The sequence below is a fragment of the Sus scrofa genome, chromosome X (genome assembly GCF_000003025.6).
Source record: "Sus scrofa isolate TJ Tabasco breed Duroc chromosome X, Sscrofa11.1, whole genome shotgun sequence".
Classification (NCBI taxonomy): Eukaryota; Metazoa; Chordata; class Mammalia; order Artiodactyla; family Suidae; genus Sus; species Sus scrofa.
In genome coordinates this window covers 20,111,199-20,127,185 of record NC_010461.5, presented here as the reverse complement: position 1 = coordinate 20,127,185, position 15,987 = coordinate 20,111,199, and the positions used below count along the sequence as shown (strand labels likewise).

The following is a 15,987-nucleotide window of genomic DNA, read 5'->3' as shown; positions in this document are numbered from 1 at the left end:
ATTAAAAAATAATCACAAGTTGAGAGATACGTCCGAAGAAAGGCGACGTATCTTTTAGTGTATTTTAGTACCTTTAATGACACTTTTTTCCGGGCTTTTGAACAAGGGGCCCCACATTTTCATTTTTGCCTTGGGCCCCGAAAATTATGTAGCTGGCCTAATGTCAAACTTGCCCTTTCCCATTGTAGAAATTTTGGGAGTAAATAATATTAACTGTGAGGAGAATAAATATGTAGCTTTTGAGGGGTTGGATTAATTTGTTAGCATTTATTTCCACTGAATTGGAATGCTGTAGCTGGTGTGAGGTTTTTTATTGAAGAGAAATGAAAGGCAGTTATTGGGGAAGCATTGCAGAATAGTGGTTAGAATCAAGGCTCCAAAGTCAGGCTGACCCCAATGCTACCACTTACTAAGAATCATAGTCTTGGGCAAGTTACTTAACCTCTGTGAGTTTTGAGTTTTCTCATCTCTAAATCAGGGATAGTTAGGGTTGTGAGGGTTTTAAATTTATCTATTCATCCCACAAATGTATACTAAACACTTATGTGCCAAGCACCATTCCTAGAAAGATTCTGGGGATACAACAGTCAACGAACCAAAAAACAAAACAAAAAAAAGTAAACTAAATAAAGAAAATAGTCTATATTTCCATTTAATATAATATGGAGAGAAATAAAGCAGAAAAGGGGGGAATTTTAGATTTTAAAGAAAGGGTTCGGGGGAAGGCCTCACTGAGATAAGATGCTGAAGGAAAGACATGAAGGGAGCCGTGTATATTGGAATTAGTGGTCCAGGCAAAGGGAATGGCAAGTACAAGGGCCTTAAGGTGGGTGTGTGGCTGTTTTTCAATAATCATCGAAGAGGCCAGTATATCTGGGAAAGGGTGAACAAGGGGGAGAAATTAGGAGATAATTATTATAGCCATTTTAGGAATCATTGGAGGAACTCATAGTTCATCTTTGCCATGGGTATATGTTGTACTGCTACTAGTCCGAAAGTGGAAGGCCTAATCAAATACAAATAGATAGAAGACTTATTCTTTGTCTCTGATAAGATCATTGAATTTAGTTAATGATTCTGCATCATTTAAAGATTTGCAGGGAATCTATATCATAACATCAAGACCTCCCAAAAGGTTTAGTTTAGTTGTACATGCAGAACTAAGATGTTAGCATAGATAGTATTGATGATTTCATGTTAGGATATGACTTAGAAGATTTTTGGTTTTATTCCCCAATAGAGGCTTTTCCTAGAATTCTCACTGGATCCAGTCTCTAAAGGCTAGGGAAGCTGTTTTCCATGACATCACTCTTGGACTACTACTACTCGTAGTGAGGAATAAGCAGAGGAGCATTAAATTAAAAACCTTCTGATGAAAAAATAGCATTGAAACAATTTTTTTCCTTTTTCTAATAAGGTTTCTTGTATTATAGGATGACTAAATGCTAAACATAACTGAAAAGTGAAGTAATTTAGATAATAGGTGCCAACCAGGAGGCTGGAGGACTCAGCTTTCTTAAAAGCTTAGTTAAATGGTCATTTGCAAGTTGGTACTGAGTTATAAAAACATTTTGATGGAAAAGAAAGAATTCCCAGTACTAAACAAATTAAAGTTAACCTAGACAGCCTTTCCTCAAATATTAGATTGAGTTGTTTGTCAGTTTGAGTAGTGTATCTAAGGGTAAAATGACTGCTGATAAAGCTAATAAAGTTAGTCTGTTTTCAAATTTTTCTTCCTTTTTAGATTGAGAATTTGGCTGCTTTGAGATTGTTGAATAAAAGACTTTTTACTTTATAAGTTACAGAAATTGAGAGAAATTTTATGACTCAGAAATTAGTTACATTTTTACCCATAGTAAACCTTGCATTTTCTTTTTAGTATGCAAGTATGGCATTTTCTGCATAGGCATCAACATTGATCGGTAGACTAACAGTTTGAGGAAGATAGGTAGTATGAAATAATTTAAATTTTTCATTGAAGATAAGTATATCAACCTCTGAACATCTAGCTTTTGTTCTGAATAAATGAGGGTTTTGTATGAATGCTCAAACAGCTGTGGGAGGAATGTGAAAGCATTAAATTATTGTTTATGGCATAAACATGGAGGTTAGTTAATTTTGAAACATCTTCTTAATTGCCTAGAATTTTGCCTTCCAATCAGAATGACGGCCTTCTGACTGAAAAGGAAGTATTTAATTTCTTTGCCTTTAATTTCCTGTCCAATTTTACCCCCACCAGACTTTTCTTTACTGGTCACTAGAGAGTTTGAACTGTTAGAAATTTCTGTGATATAAATAGCAGTAATAGTCTTTCACAGCAGAGGTAAGAAGAGGTTGTTTTGTATATGTGTGTGTTATCAGGGTACTCCAACCTTTTGATCTCAGGATCTCATTATACTCTTAAAATTATTGGGATCTCAAGAGCTTTTGTTCATGTGGGTTGTGTCTATTTATATTGACCATATTAGAAATTAAAACTGGGACATTTAAAAAATGCTTACTTATAATTCATTCCAAAAACCCATTACATGTTAGTTTAAATAACATTTTTAATGAAAAATAACTATTTCCCAAAACAAAAAACTTGGTGAGAAGAGGTATCGTTTTACATTTTTGCAAATCTCTCTAAAGTCTGTCTTGATAAGACAATGGGCTTCTTATCGGCTTCTGCATTTAGTATCTTATGATATCACATGCAGTCTCTAGAAAACACTGAAAGAACGTAAAAAAGACAAATCACTTTTTAAATTATTATTATGAAAATCGTTTTGACCTTGTGAAGTCCTCTTAGGAGATGAGGGCCCCAATTCTACCCGGACCACACTTTGAGAATTGCTATACTGATCATTCTCATGCATAGAAAATGTGAGGCTTTCTTTTTTCTTTAGTCAGTGCCAAGTTTATGGAACAGGACAAACTCCAGTATTTCTTTCCTAGTAGTATGAGTATGCCTTATCGTTTAGTTTAAATTGGCTCCCCTTTAGAAAAAAAACTACCATTTGAAATTCTGAAGGCTAAGTATAAAATACAGAAGTGAAAAGGCCAAGAGTATATAGGTTTGTAAACCATGATTTCTCTTAATCTAATTATCTATTTTGAAAAGTGAGGATACAAAATTTTTGTACATTGAGCATTTTGAATGTCAGTACATATCTTTTCTCAAAGCTCCTTAACAGAATTTTCCCCCAGCCCTCACTGATTTATAATTACTTGATTTTGTTTACATCTACAGTGATTAGTTCTTATAATTATTAATTTATTACTTAAATTGCTATAATTCTCCCATCTTAACAGATTTTATGTATTTTTCTGTTCGTATTCTTACGCTTAGCCTTTTCTTTGTTTTTTACCTCTTTTCTTTGCTTTTTTGTATTTTTAGGGCTACACCCGCGGCATATGGAGGTTCCCAGGCTAGGGGTTGAATCAGAGCTGTAGCCACTGGCCTACACCACAGCCACAGCTACGCCAGATCTGAGCCTCATCTGCAACCTACACCACAGCTCAGGGCAATGCTGGATCCTTAACCCACTGAGCAAGGCCAGGGGATCGAACCTGCATCCTCATGGATGCTAGTCAGATTTGTTTCTGCTGAGCCACAATGGGAACTCCTATTACCTTTTTTATTTTATTTGCTTATATGTGTTTTTGTGCTATTTTTATTTTATTCTATTTTCATCTAAGCCTCACTTTTTTTTTTCTTTTCTTTATTGCTTCCAGGGTATGGATTGTGAACAAGTTGGTTTTGTTTCATATGTTCATTTGTAAGTGTGGTGTTCGATGCCGTAAACATTGATGTGATAGATCTGTGCTGTCCAATAGAATATAATGCAAGCCACATATGCAATTTAAAATTTTCTCATAATCACAGTTTTACAAAGTAAAAAACAGGTGAGATTAATTTTGATGTTTTATTTAACTCAGTATATCCAAAATATTATTTCAACATGTAATCAGTATTAAAATTTTATATAATGAGATATTTTACCTTATTTGTACTAAGTCTTCACAATCTGGTGTTCATTTTATACTTAAAGCACTTCTCTGGTCTAGCCACATTTCAGGTATTCAAAAGCCCCATTAGTAGTGGCTTTCATATTGAACAGCACAGATATAAAGGGTCACTGGCTACTCTTGTTATGTCAGAAAAGCCTAAGGAGCCCCCAGACCTAGAAAATTATACCCGTGTGATGAGGAAAAATGGAAAACAATGCTATTGGAAATGGGGCCCAGTGTTTAGACTACCAGTACACCTCCTGATCTCCTATAAACTTGCTTTATGATTAACCTTAGGGAGGTGCGGTGTCTGTTGAGGGGAATTTGAAGGGTGTTAAGTTCCTATAGTTTTTTGGGTGATGGAACATTAGGTAAGAGTTGAACAGGGAAGGCAGCATTGATTGACCTCCGGTGGGCTGGACATTTAACTTGTATTGATTTATTTTATCATCACAAGCCCAACTCAGTAATAATGGATGATGATTATTCCTAATATATGGATGGGAACTGAGGTCAGGGAGTTAACTAAATTTCTCCAGGTCACACTAATGGTAAGTAAATCAGATTCTAGTCTTAACTCTATTTTTAACTAGTTGTATGACCTTGAAGAAAAATTTCACCTGTGGGCATTAGTATCTTCATCAATCAAGCTGAGCTGGCCTCGGTCCTGAGAGACTTTCCTGAGAAGATGGGCTAGGGTTCGAGGTGCTGTTGCTAAGGAGAAGGATTTTCTCCAGAATTAACAGGATTGTCAAAGGGTCAGGTTTATTTTATTGGTTCCAATAGCACTAAATGAAGGGGCATAATAATAAGCCCTAATGTTATGGTACACTTAAGGGCCTTATGCCATTCTAAATCTTTACATGTCTTAACTTGTTTAATCCTCACAGCAGACCATGAGGTAGGTTCTATTAATATCAGTATCCCCCTTTTTACAGATGAGGACATTAAAGCACAGAGAAGCTAAGTAGCTTGCCCAAGGTCACAGAGCTAATAAGAACCAGGATTCAAATGTAGGCATCTGACTCCAGATTGGTACTCTTACTTCGCTAACCATTTAGAGGCTATATCATGTTGGTTGGTTAATCACAGTTGTTTTCTACTTATATACATGTTTCCCATAAAAGTATAAAATACTGCTGCTGCTCTAAAGCTGTTAGTCTTATTGATAGATGTGCCAAGCTTTTTCAAGGAAAAGAAAATTACTGCAGGAGTTCCCGTCATGGCTTAGTGGTTAATGAACCTGACTAGTATTCATGAGGATGCGGGTTTGATCCCTAGCCTTGCTCAGTGGGTTAAGGATCCGGTGTTTCCGTGAACTGTGGTGTAGGTCGCAGACATGGCTCAGATCACAAGTTGCTGTGGCTGTGGTGTAGGCCAGCATCTACAGCTCTGATTTGACCGCTAGCCTGGGGACCTCCATGTGCCACAGCTGCGGCCCTAAAAAGACAAAGACAAAAAATCACTGCAAATTTCCCAGCTATCACAGATTAGTTTTAGAAGTAGTTTAGATCAGATGAACTTCAGTATTGCATTGCTAAGATTTAAAAAATAGCTTTAATTTGTTTACTTTGTATATCTTTTATAAAGATAGCACTTATAGTGCTTTACACATCTGTAAAATCATATAAAAAGTAGAAAAAATGAGTTTTATGACTAAAAATTTTTAGAGATCATCGTGTTGAATGCTTTTATTTTACAGATGCATAGATAAGACCAAAAAAAGTAATTCACTCAAAGTATAGCTATTTCTGTTCTAAAACTGTGTTAGTTAGGGACCTTGGTTATATGTAGGAAAACCCCACCTAAGGGAGTAGAAAGAGGGAATTTATTCTGAGCATGTAAGGATTCTCTCAGAACCCAAGGGCAGGAGTAGAGCTGGACCTAGGAACTAGAAAAATGAAGGCTTCAGGGAGCACGCCCTGTCCTCTCCTCTTGGCTTTCCTCTTTTATCTCAGTTGACTGGCTTTCTCTGATCCTCAGCCTGTGTGGCAGGCAGAAGTTGGTGCCACAGCTGCTCTTTGACATGTTCTAGTTCCAGTCATACATAGTCAGTGCATCCCTCTCTCCCTCCGTCTCCCTCCCCCCACCTCTTTCTTCCTCTCTCTCTCTCTCTTTCTCTCTTGGTCGCTTCTGTAGCATGTGGAAATTCCTGGCCCAGGGATCAAACCTGTGCTGCAGTAGTGACAACACTGAATCCTCAATTCCCAGGCCACCAGGAAATTCCCTTTTTCTCTTTCTCTCCTTTCTAAAAAGTTCTTGTTCATTTTGATTGATATTTCTCACCCCAGTCTGATCATATGTGACTGGGGACAGAATCACAGGGTAGAAGCCTGCCTGCTAGGAATCCCCCTTGGTGGGCTGGGTGCCCAGAGGGAAGTGGGTGCTGTCCTTACTATGTATCTTTAGGGTCTTTTGCCTCACATCTTACCAATCCTCCTCCTTTTTTTTCCCCTCCTGGCTTCTTAGCCCTATGATATTTCCATCATGCTAAATATCTGGAACCTAGATTACTTTTTTGGAGAAAGTATAGTATCTCCTTTAAAAAGTTTCCTTTAGATGGAACCTTTTTTTTTTTTTTTTTGGAAAAGTGAGTATTAGCTGTTTGAGGCCTTATCAGATAGTGATAACTGTTAGGTAGGGAGGGCCAGGGATTGAATCCAAGCCACAGCTGCGTCAACACTGAATCCTTAACACTGCTCCAGGCTGGGATCAAACCTGTGCCTCTGCAGCAACCTGAGCTGTTGCAGTTGGATCCTTAGCCCATAGTATCATAGCAGAAACGCCCCATATTTTTATTTTATAATTGTTTTGACCATGCCCACAGCAGGGATCAAATCCATGCCACAGCAGTAACAATGCTGGATCCTTAACTGCTAAGCCACCAGGGAACTCCTGGAGAGAGGGTTACTTCGACAAGAAGTGAAATAATATGGTTTTTTAGGCACTGTCAAAATAATAGATTAGTGAAACAAAGCAGTTCTCTCTCAAGTATATGAATGCTGATGCACAACCTTCTATTATTAAATCTACGTTAATGTGACCAGTAAAATCTTGATGAGCCAGAGTAATAGTTTGTTTCCATAATGATTGTGAGAAAGATAATGAAATATCAAAATTTTTCCTCCATTTTAATTTGTGTTTTTTATTCTAATTATTTTGAAAATTGATAGTGTGATGTTGATAGCCCTCTACTAACCAGAATGTTTGATTATTCAGATATCATACTGTGTGATGTTCCTTTTGTTCCCAGTATGTATTTGTGTACATATGCCTTGTATCACTTGGGAAATTCTAAGCTCATTAATTTTGTCTTTAAACATAATTCAGGAAATAAGATCTGATAGCTTACTTTAATCTTGAATGTGTTAGTAAAGTAGTTCTGCCAAACGTAGTTGTGTCTAAAATATCTTATATCTATTTTCCAAATTGTAGACAGCCCTCTTGTGTTTTCCCTTTCCAAAATGAAAGTATATAGCTTTTGGGTTAATGGAGTGCTAATAAAAATTTTGATATTAATTTCATCTTGTGCATACTTTGCTGTCTTAGGTAAGTGAACATGTTATATGGTATAATCATTAAGACTTAGAGGTAAGTTAGGGACAAATGGGGAGAAAGAGGCACCTAGAATGCCTCTTGATAAGAAAAATACAAAAGAAAGAATTGATTGGGAAGAGGGTAGAATTATGATGCTGTTCAGACATGATGATTTTGAGATGCCTGTGGGGGACCTAGAGATATCTAATAGGAGATATGCTATGTAAGTACTAGTGTAAGGATAGAGATTGGGACAGTGATGGTCAAGGCACTGGTAAAGGTAGGTTATCAGTAGAAACCATGGGTTTAGAGGAGATCATTGAGGGAAATACAGTGTTCAGATGAGAGAGAAAAGGTGCAAGAACAGAATCCTGGGGAACACCAGTGTTTAAGAGATAGCTTAAGAAAAATAAGCCCAGGAAGGAGAGTGAGAAATAAGTAGCCCAAGAATAGGAAGAGGATTAGGAAAATAATGTCATGAAGCTGAGAGAGTGATGAGCCAAGGGAATAAGTCATGCTGCAGAAGGATTCTGAGAAATAGGGACTGGGATGTTACCTTTGGATTTGACAGTTAGAGGGTTTTTTAGATTTTTTTTTTAATGAGCATTTTGAAAGCAATAATAGGAGTTCCTGTTGTGGCTCAGCAGTGATGAACCCGGCTAGTATCCATGAGGATGTAGGTTTGATCCCTGGCCTTGCTCAGCGGGTTAAGGATCCGGCGTTCCCATGAGCTGTGGTGTGGCTAGGATCTGGCGTGGCTGTGGGGTAGGCTGGCAGCTGCAGCTCCAGTTAGACCTATAGCCTGGAAACTACCATGTGCCACAAAATAAATAAATAAAAGCAATAATATACTTTCATTGAAGATAGATTAGAAAACACAGATCAGCAAACAAACAAAAAAAAAAAACCTGCCTGCTCTTCCACCATCCCTAGATAACCATTTTTAACATTTGGTGTATTACCCTTTCAGACTCTTTTCTTGTTTATTAACAAAGTTTTTCTGTGTTTGGTTGGATTTTTTTTTTTTTGAGATAACCTTGGACTCGGATAACGACTGAATAAATGGGTTAATATGTCAAGAAGTTAAACTAGAGTATCAAACAAAGTAGGAAAATCTAGTGATAGCCTACTCACAAGAGTGGAGAGTATGTATTTTAGTATGTCCATGGAAGCTGCCTTTTCACTCTTGGCAACTGCACATACCTCTATAAGATAAAGTCTGGCACGCAGAAGTGCTCTTCGTTTAGCAAGTAAAGGGGAAGGCACTGGTGATAGAGTGGTGAGAATGGCAATGATGGCCTCTCTAAAGAAGGAGGTAGAGCAGGTGCCAGCAGTGACGGGTGCCAGCTGCTTTGCTGGAGGGCTTCGGGACCATTCAAACACTCAGTCAGGGAAAGGAAAGAGCTTGGGAATTGGGGTCTGATACCAGAAGGTCTAAGCTGGAAAAGGATAGTGGTAAGGTTTGGAGATGATAAACCAAATAAAAAGAGAGGTCAAGCCAGAGAGTGGAAAGTTGACAGTTAAGATTTCAGATGTGGATCAGTTCTGAATTGTGGCAAGGCCCAGCAGATTTGGGAATAGGTTTTAAAGTGGAATAAAGGGGGAGTTCCCTCATGGCTCAGCTGGTTGAAGATCCCACGTTGCCACTGCTGTGGCTCTGGTTACAGCTGTGGTACGGGTTCGATCCCTGGCCTGTAGCCAAAAAAAAAAAAAAAGAAAAACATAAAATGGAGTAAGGGGGTGGTTGTAGGAGTTGAGGTGGTAAGGGAACTTGGCCTATCAAGTTTTTGGATGAGTGATCTTATGTGAACATTGAAGAGGTGAAGAAAATTACTTTCAGCCAGGTACCAACGTCATAAGTGAACATAGGGTAAGAGAGAGAGATCAGGATATGTGTATGTGATAAGTAATAAGGAGCAACAGAAGATGGATTTTTATCTAAGAGAAAGGCCATATTTCAGAAAAAGGACAGTAGGAAGCTAAGAGAAGGCTTAGAACATAGATTATAATCTATAGAAGAGCAGTTTGTTCTAAGAACAACATTGAAGAGGTATGTTTGTTTGCTTTTTAGGGCTGAACCCACGGCATATGGAAGTACCCAGGCTAGGGGTTGAATCAGAGCTGCAGTTGCTGGCCCACACCACAGCAACAGCAACGTGGGATCTGAGCAGTGTCTGTGACCTACATACCACATCTCATGGCAATGCCGGATCCTTAACCCACTGAACAAGGCCAGGCATCAAACCCTCATCCTCATGGATACTAGTTGGATTTGTTTTGCTGAACCACAGTGAAAACTCCCTGTTTGTTCTTTTTTAAATTAGACTGCAGAGAAAACTTTGACTGTCAAGAGCCTATAGGGGAGTTTGTTTACACTAAAGTGAGGTTCCACAGGGCACAGTGGAAGGGTTGGGAGGGAATTCTTGGATGGAGGGATGGGTCAGTGGAGAGGATGCCCAGAGCTGTGTGAAGATGAGAGTTGAGAGGATGGATAGTTGAGCCGGGGTGGGGTGTTGAAAAGAAGAAAATTACTTTGCTTCATAAACAGTCTAATAGACTGAATTAGTTTATTCTGCTTAAGAGATCTATTATTATTATTATTTTTGTGTTTTAGGGCTGCACCTGTGGCATATGGAGGTTCCCAGGCTAGGGGTCAAATTGGAGCTATAGCTGCTGGCCTATGCCATAGCCACAGCAATTCAGGAATCTGAGCCGAGTCTGCAACCTACACCACAGCTCACAGCAATGCCGGATCCTTAACCCACCGAGCAAGGCCAGGGCTCGAACCTGCATCCTCATGGATACTAGTTAGATTCATTTCTGCTGAGCCACGACGGGAACTCCAAGAGATGTATTATAATTCCGCTATTTTGGCCTAATTTCTCTGATATGCAAAAGTACGTTTTTCAGTTCCTTTAAAAATTACATATTTGTATTTTATTTATTTATTTATTGTGTCTTTTTTTTTTCTTTTTTTTTTTTGCATTTCTAGGGCCGCTCCCATAGCATACGGAGGTTCCCAGGCTAGGGCTCTAATTGGAGCTGCAGCCGCTGGCCTACTCCAGAGCCACAGCAACTCTGGATCCAAGCTGTGTCTGCGACCTACACCACAGCTCGAGGCAACGCCGGATCCTTAACCCACCGAGCAAGGCCAAGGATCAAACCTGCAGCCTCATGGTTCCCAGTCAGATTCATTAACCACTGCACCACGACGGGAACTCCTGTATTTTAGATGTATAAGTAATATATGGTCATTGTTTATTTATTTTTTGCTTTTTAGGGCCGCACACTCGGCATATGAAGTTCCCAGGCTAGGGGTCTAAATGGAGCTACAGCTGCCAGCCTACGCTATAGCCACAGCAATGCAGGCTCCGAGCCACAGCTGCAAACCTTAGCTCACAGCAACGCAAGATCCTTAACCCACTGAGCGAGGCCAGGGATCGAACCAGCAACCTCATGGTTCCTAGTTGGAGTTGTTTCTGATGCCACGATGGGAACTCCTGGTCATTGTTTTTTAAAATAATGTTAATGAAGTAAGTAAATAGGGAAAAATAAACAAAATTTCCTGAAATCCCACTACTCAGACATCATTTTGGTATATATTCCTCTAGACTTTTTCCTCATCTAAGTATATATGTGTGTATTTAAGTTTTAAAAACATACTGAGTATGGTACAGTTGTCCGCTTTTTTTCCACATAACCATACCTGATAAATATCCTTTGTCAAAGCAGGTAGATTGCTGCCATCATTTTTAGTTGTTACAGTAATCCATTATAAGACTGCGCCATATTTATTTCTGTCACTGGGCTTCTGAATAGTTTCCAGTTTTTTGTTATAAATAAGGCTAGAAAGAAAACTCTTGTGTGTGCAAGTTGACAGATTTATCTGATTGTTTCCTTTGGGCAAGTTTCTAGGAGTTTTCAAGGACAACAGTGTACTTTTTGGTTTAATTTCTTTTTTGTCTCTTTTTCTCATCATTTAGTATTTGGGAAATCTATTTTGGTTGATAATTTGGGGACATATTTAAATGTATTTGATAAACAATGTAAAGTCACTGGGATAGGCATATATTTGTAAACTAAGAATTTACCATTATTGTGTAGATATTTAATAGATTTTTTTTCCCCAGGTAGCGAAGCTAAAAATATTAGCCTGCAAACCTTTAAGTTGTTTTCTCCCAAATAGTTTATACATGTAGGAACTAGGCAGTGGAATTGAGATAATTATAAAAATTAAGTTCTAAGTTAATAATGTCTTCAGAATGCATGGAAATGATTAACACAGTTTTCTTTGATTACTTTTTTTTCCAGGTGATTCATGGCAGGGGACGTGGAAGGATTCTGTTCCTCCATCCATGACACCAGTGTCTCTGCTGGGTTCAGAGCACTGTATGAGGAGGGATTGCTTCTTGATGTCACTCTGGTTATTGAAGATCATCAGTTCCAAGCCCATAAAGCACTCTTGGCCACCCAGAGTGATTACTTCAGAATTATGTTTACTGCAGACATGAGAGAGCGAGATCAGGACAAAATTCATTTAAAAGGTCTTACTGCTACAGGTTTCAGTCACGTCCTTCAGTTTATGTATTATGGAACTATAGAACTGAGTATGAGTACTGTTCATGAGATTCTTCAGGCTGCCATGTATGTTCAGCTTATAGAAGTGGTGAAGTTCTGCTGCTCTTTTCTATTAGCGAAAATCTGCTTAGAAAATTGTGCAGAAATTATGAGACTCTTAGATGATTTCGGTGTAAACATCGAGGGAGTCAGGGAGAAGTTGGACGCCTTTCTGCTAGACAACTTTGTACCACTCATGTCCAGGCCTGACTTCCTGTCTTATCTGAGCTTTGAGAAGCTCATGTCTTACTTGGATAATGATCATCTGAGCAGGTTCCCAGAGATAGAGCTGTACGAGGCTGTGCAGTCTTGGCTGCGGCATGATAGAAGACGCTGGAGACATACCGATACCATCATTCAGAACATCAGGTTTTGTTTGATGACCCCATCCAGTGTTTTTGAGAAGGTTAGTGCATTTGAAAGCAATAGACAGTACTCACAATTTAGGTAATAAGGCAGTGTGTCTTTATAGATAAGATTCCCAGGCTTGGTCAGGAGCCAAAAAGAGAATGAATAGTTTTTAAGAATAGTTTATGTGTAAGAAGTCTAATTTGTTGTGCATTTACGTTTTTTTAAAACATTTTATGGGTAAAAGATGAACCAGGTAGGTGGTAGAGTAGTTTCATTTTAAAAGCACTTTTAAAGTTGAAGCATAATTATTTAATTCAAAATATTATAAGTTTGCTTTAACTTTTCTTTCTTTTCACAGAGTAATTAAATCTGAACTGGGTCAGTCTAGCTCTCTTTTTAAAAATTAATTTTAATTTAAGTGATACATGCTGAAATTAGAGTTGAGAGAAGTTTCGTAGTTCTGAATGAAAAACATTAACACAGTTTCGTATTCCTCTAAAATGTAGTAAGGAAATGTAAAATAGCTCTTGAAAACCAGCAGGCTCTGGTGGTTATTTTCTTCCCTTCTCTTACCTAGTTCTCCCATCTCCCCACCCCACCCCCACCATTTCACTGTGAATACTAACTAAGTTTAACCATGAAAACATGTTTATGTCTAAAACCGTTGTTTTGGCATTTCTTAACAGACTATAAATCCTATCTACATTGATCAAACATCCCCTTGCACATTTTACCGTGTAATAGTTCTGCTATCTTAAAATTGTCTTTCTCCAAAACTGCCTTGACCTTTTTGCGTATAAGCATTTTTCATTTTTATATCAGACTCTCACTTGTGATCATTTCTTGCCCAAAGAGGAGAAAGCAGTTTCAGTAATTGCTTAACTTAATTGGTTTCTAATCACATGGTTATTTCTGGGGCTCTGTTTACCTCTTGCATCTTTTCTTCTTTCTAGAAAGCATACTTACAGCTTTGGTCGACACCCTTCAGGTGAGGTAGTTCCTCAGCTTTAGTTACCAGACCTGGTGATAAAAATACAGTGTTTGCAAAGGAGGTTTGTTTACACCATTTGAAAAATAAACAGATTTGCACCTTCAGATAACAGCCGCCTGGCATGTCTTTTTTTTTCCTCCTGAAATGCTGTGAAATAGCATTAACTTATACTTTTAATGGATAACTAAATTTTGTGGGATTTTATCCTTTATTCTCAGAATGTACTGATAGAGCAGAAATAATTTAAGCTAAAGAATATATATATATATATATTTTTGGTCTTTTTAGGGCCGCACCCACAGCATATGGAAGTTCCCAGGCCAGGGGTTGAATCAGAGCTGCCGCTACCAGCCTACGCCACAGCCATGGCAGCATAGGATCTGAGCCACGTCTGCGAATACATTTCTTAATTATTTTTGGTTCAGTGATAGTCAGCCCCTCATCAACTATGTAAATCATTTGTCTCTTAGGTTTTGATTTTTTTCCTTAATATTGTTTTTATTGCTCTCATTGTGTGGGAAATCCTGTTTTGTCTTTATATGTTAGATGCAAGTGCTTCCCCACTACTAAAACAAACCTCCCTCCCAACTTTAGTCTAGATGGAAGTATTTGTGCAGTAGAAAATAAAATTTTCCCTCTTGTAGGACAACGTGATAGATAATTGTTAGCAGCAAGTGATTTTTTAAGGGCTGAGTTAGAGAGCCTTTTTATTTTCCAACTATCAGTTCAGGGTGGTCAGTAGTGACAGTGGCTGAAAGTTAACACCTTGGAGTAATTTTGTAAATCATATAAAGCATCAGTTGTATCTTCTGATGGATTCTGTTTGCATATATAACATAGGAGGTGGTTATTACTTATTGGCCAGGTATTGGGAATTTCATCAGAATAAAAATGTCATTAAGGCCTCCATCTTGAGTTAAATAATCTCTTAGGAAAACCAAGTAAGGCCCTGGCCACAGTGAAATCTGCAAGTTTTTTTTTGTTTTGTTTTGTTTGTTTTTGTCTTTTTGCCTTTTCTAGGGCCACTTCCCATGGCGCATGGAGGTTCCCAGGCTAGGGGTCAAATCGGAGCTGTAGCCACCAGTCTACGCCAGAGCCACAGCAACGCGGGATCTGAGCCGCGTCTGCAACCTACTCCACAGCTCACGGCAATGCCGGATCGTTAACCCACTGAGCAAGGGCAGGGACCGAACCCGCAACCTCATGGTTCCTAGTCGGATTCGTTAACCACTGCGCCACGACGGGAACACCCTGCCAGTTTTGAAAATATAAATCTCCAAATTTTATTGGTGATATTGGTAAGATAAATGAAAGAGAAGGTAGTCTGTGATTCTTGGTGGAATGTGAGAGGTATTTATCATGCTGCTTTCTAAATGTTGAAAAACCCTAAGTTAGGCAGATTTGAGACCTTATCTCTAGAAATTAAACTTCAGAAACTAAACTAAAATGAAAAATTTGGTTGAGAAATAAGAATTTGGACTATTTTACACCATACTCTTTTGAGCTCCTTGAAAATAGGGCCCATCTATTTTTCCTGTACTCAGCATTCTGCAGGTCTCAAACAAGGCCATTTTAATATCCATTATATATGCATGGAACCAGAAGGGGCACAGAAATGAAGACAGTACATCTGTGCTGGTCCTTTTTAATTACAAAGATCTGTATGAGGAAAAGAGCATAGGTAATTTTGATTTGTGGTTTTATCTTATTTGTTGAAATTTAGTAAAATGGAATATTGATATGCATTTTTTATTTTTAGCTTTAAATTTTTAAAAACTACTATATGACTTTCTAAATATATTAAAAAAGCCGGGTAGTTCCCGTCGTAGCGCAGTGGTTAACGAATCCGACTAGGAACCATGAGGTTGCGGGTTCGATCCCTGGCCTTGTTCAGTGGGTTAACGATCCGGCGTTGCCATGAGCTGTGGAGTAGGTTGCAGACGCGGCTCGGATCCCGCGTTGCTGTGGCTCTGGCGTAGGCTGGGGGCTACGGCTCCGATTGGACCCCTAGCCTGGGAACCTCCATATGCCACGGGAGTGGCCCAAGAAATAGCAAAAAGACAAAAAAAAAAAAAAAAGCTGGAAGAATAGTAGAATGATCACTCATAGACAAATCTTGAAGGTCAGTAGTTGTCATTTTGCCACACTGGATTTAGCTAGCTAGGTAGGTTAAAGAGGGTGTGTGCCTTTATGTAAAATTTTTGGTTTTTTGCCAAACCATTTCCAAGAAAGTTGTAGACAGGACATTTTCTCCTTAACTACTTCAGCATGCATCTCATCTCCCAAGAGTGAGGAAATTCTGCATAACCATAATACAGTTATTGAAAGTAACAGTCATTCCTTAATATCATGTAATATCCACTCCATTTTCTAATTTTCTCAGGTGTCCCAAAAATGTCTTTTTGAAGCTTTTTTTTTTTTAAAGATTTAATCAAGGTTCATATAGTACATTTGGTTATTATGTCTCTCTCTCTCTCTCTCTTTTTTTTTTTTTGCTT

The 15,987-nt window shown here is 38.4% G+C and overlaps 1 protein-coding gene across 2 annotated transcripts in view; it reads left to right on the top strand.

Moving 5' to 3' along the window:
* Positions 1 to 15,987, top strand: part of KLHL15 (kelch like family member 15) — a 42,245-nt gene that overhangs the window by 3,267 nt on the left and 22,991 nt on the right. For both annotated transcript variants that reach the window (XM_013986014.2, XM_021080521.1), the window contains one exon: positions 11,842 to 12,553. In XM_013986014.2, coding sequence (XP_013841468.1) covers positions 11,849 to 12,553 — 705 coding nt within the window. In that variant the 5' untranslated portion in view covers positions 11,842 to 11,848. The remainder of the gene's footprint in view (positions 1 to 11,841; positions 12,554 to 15,987) is intronic.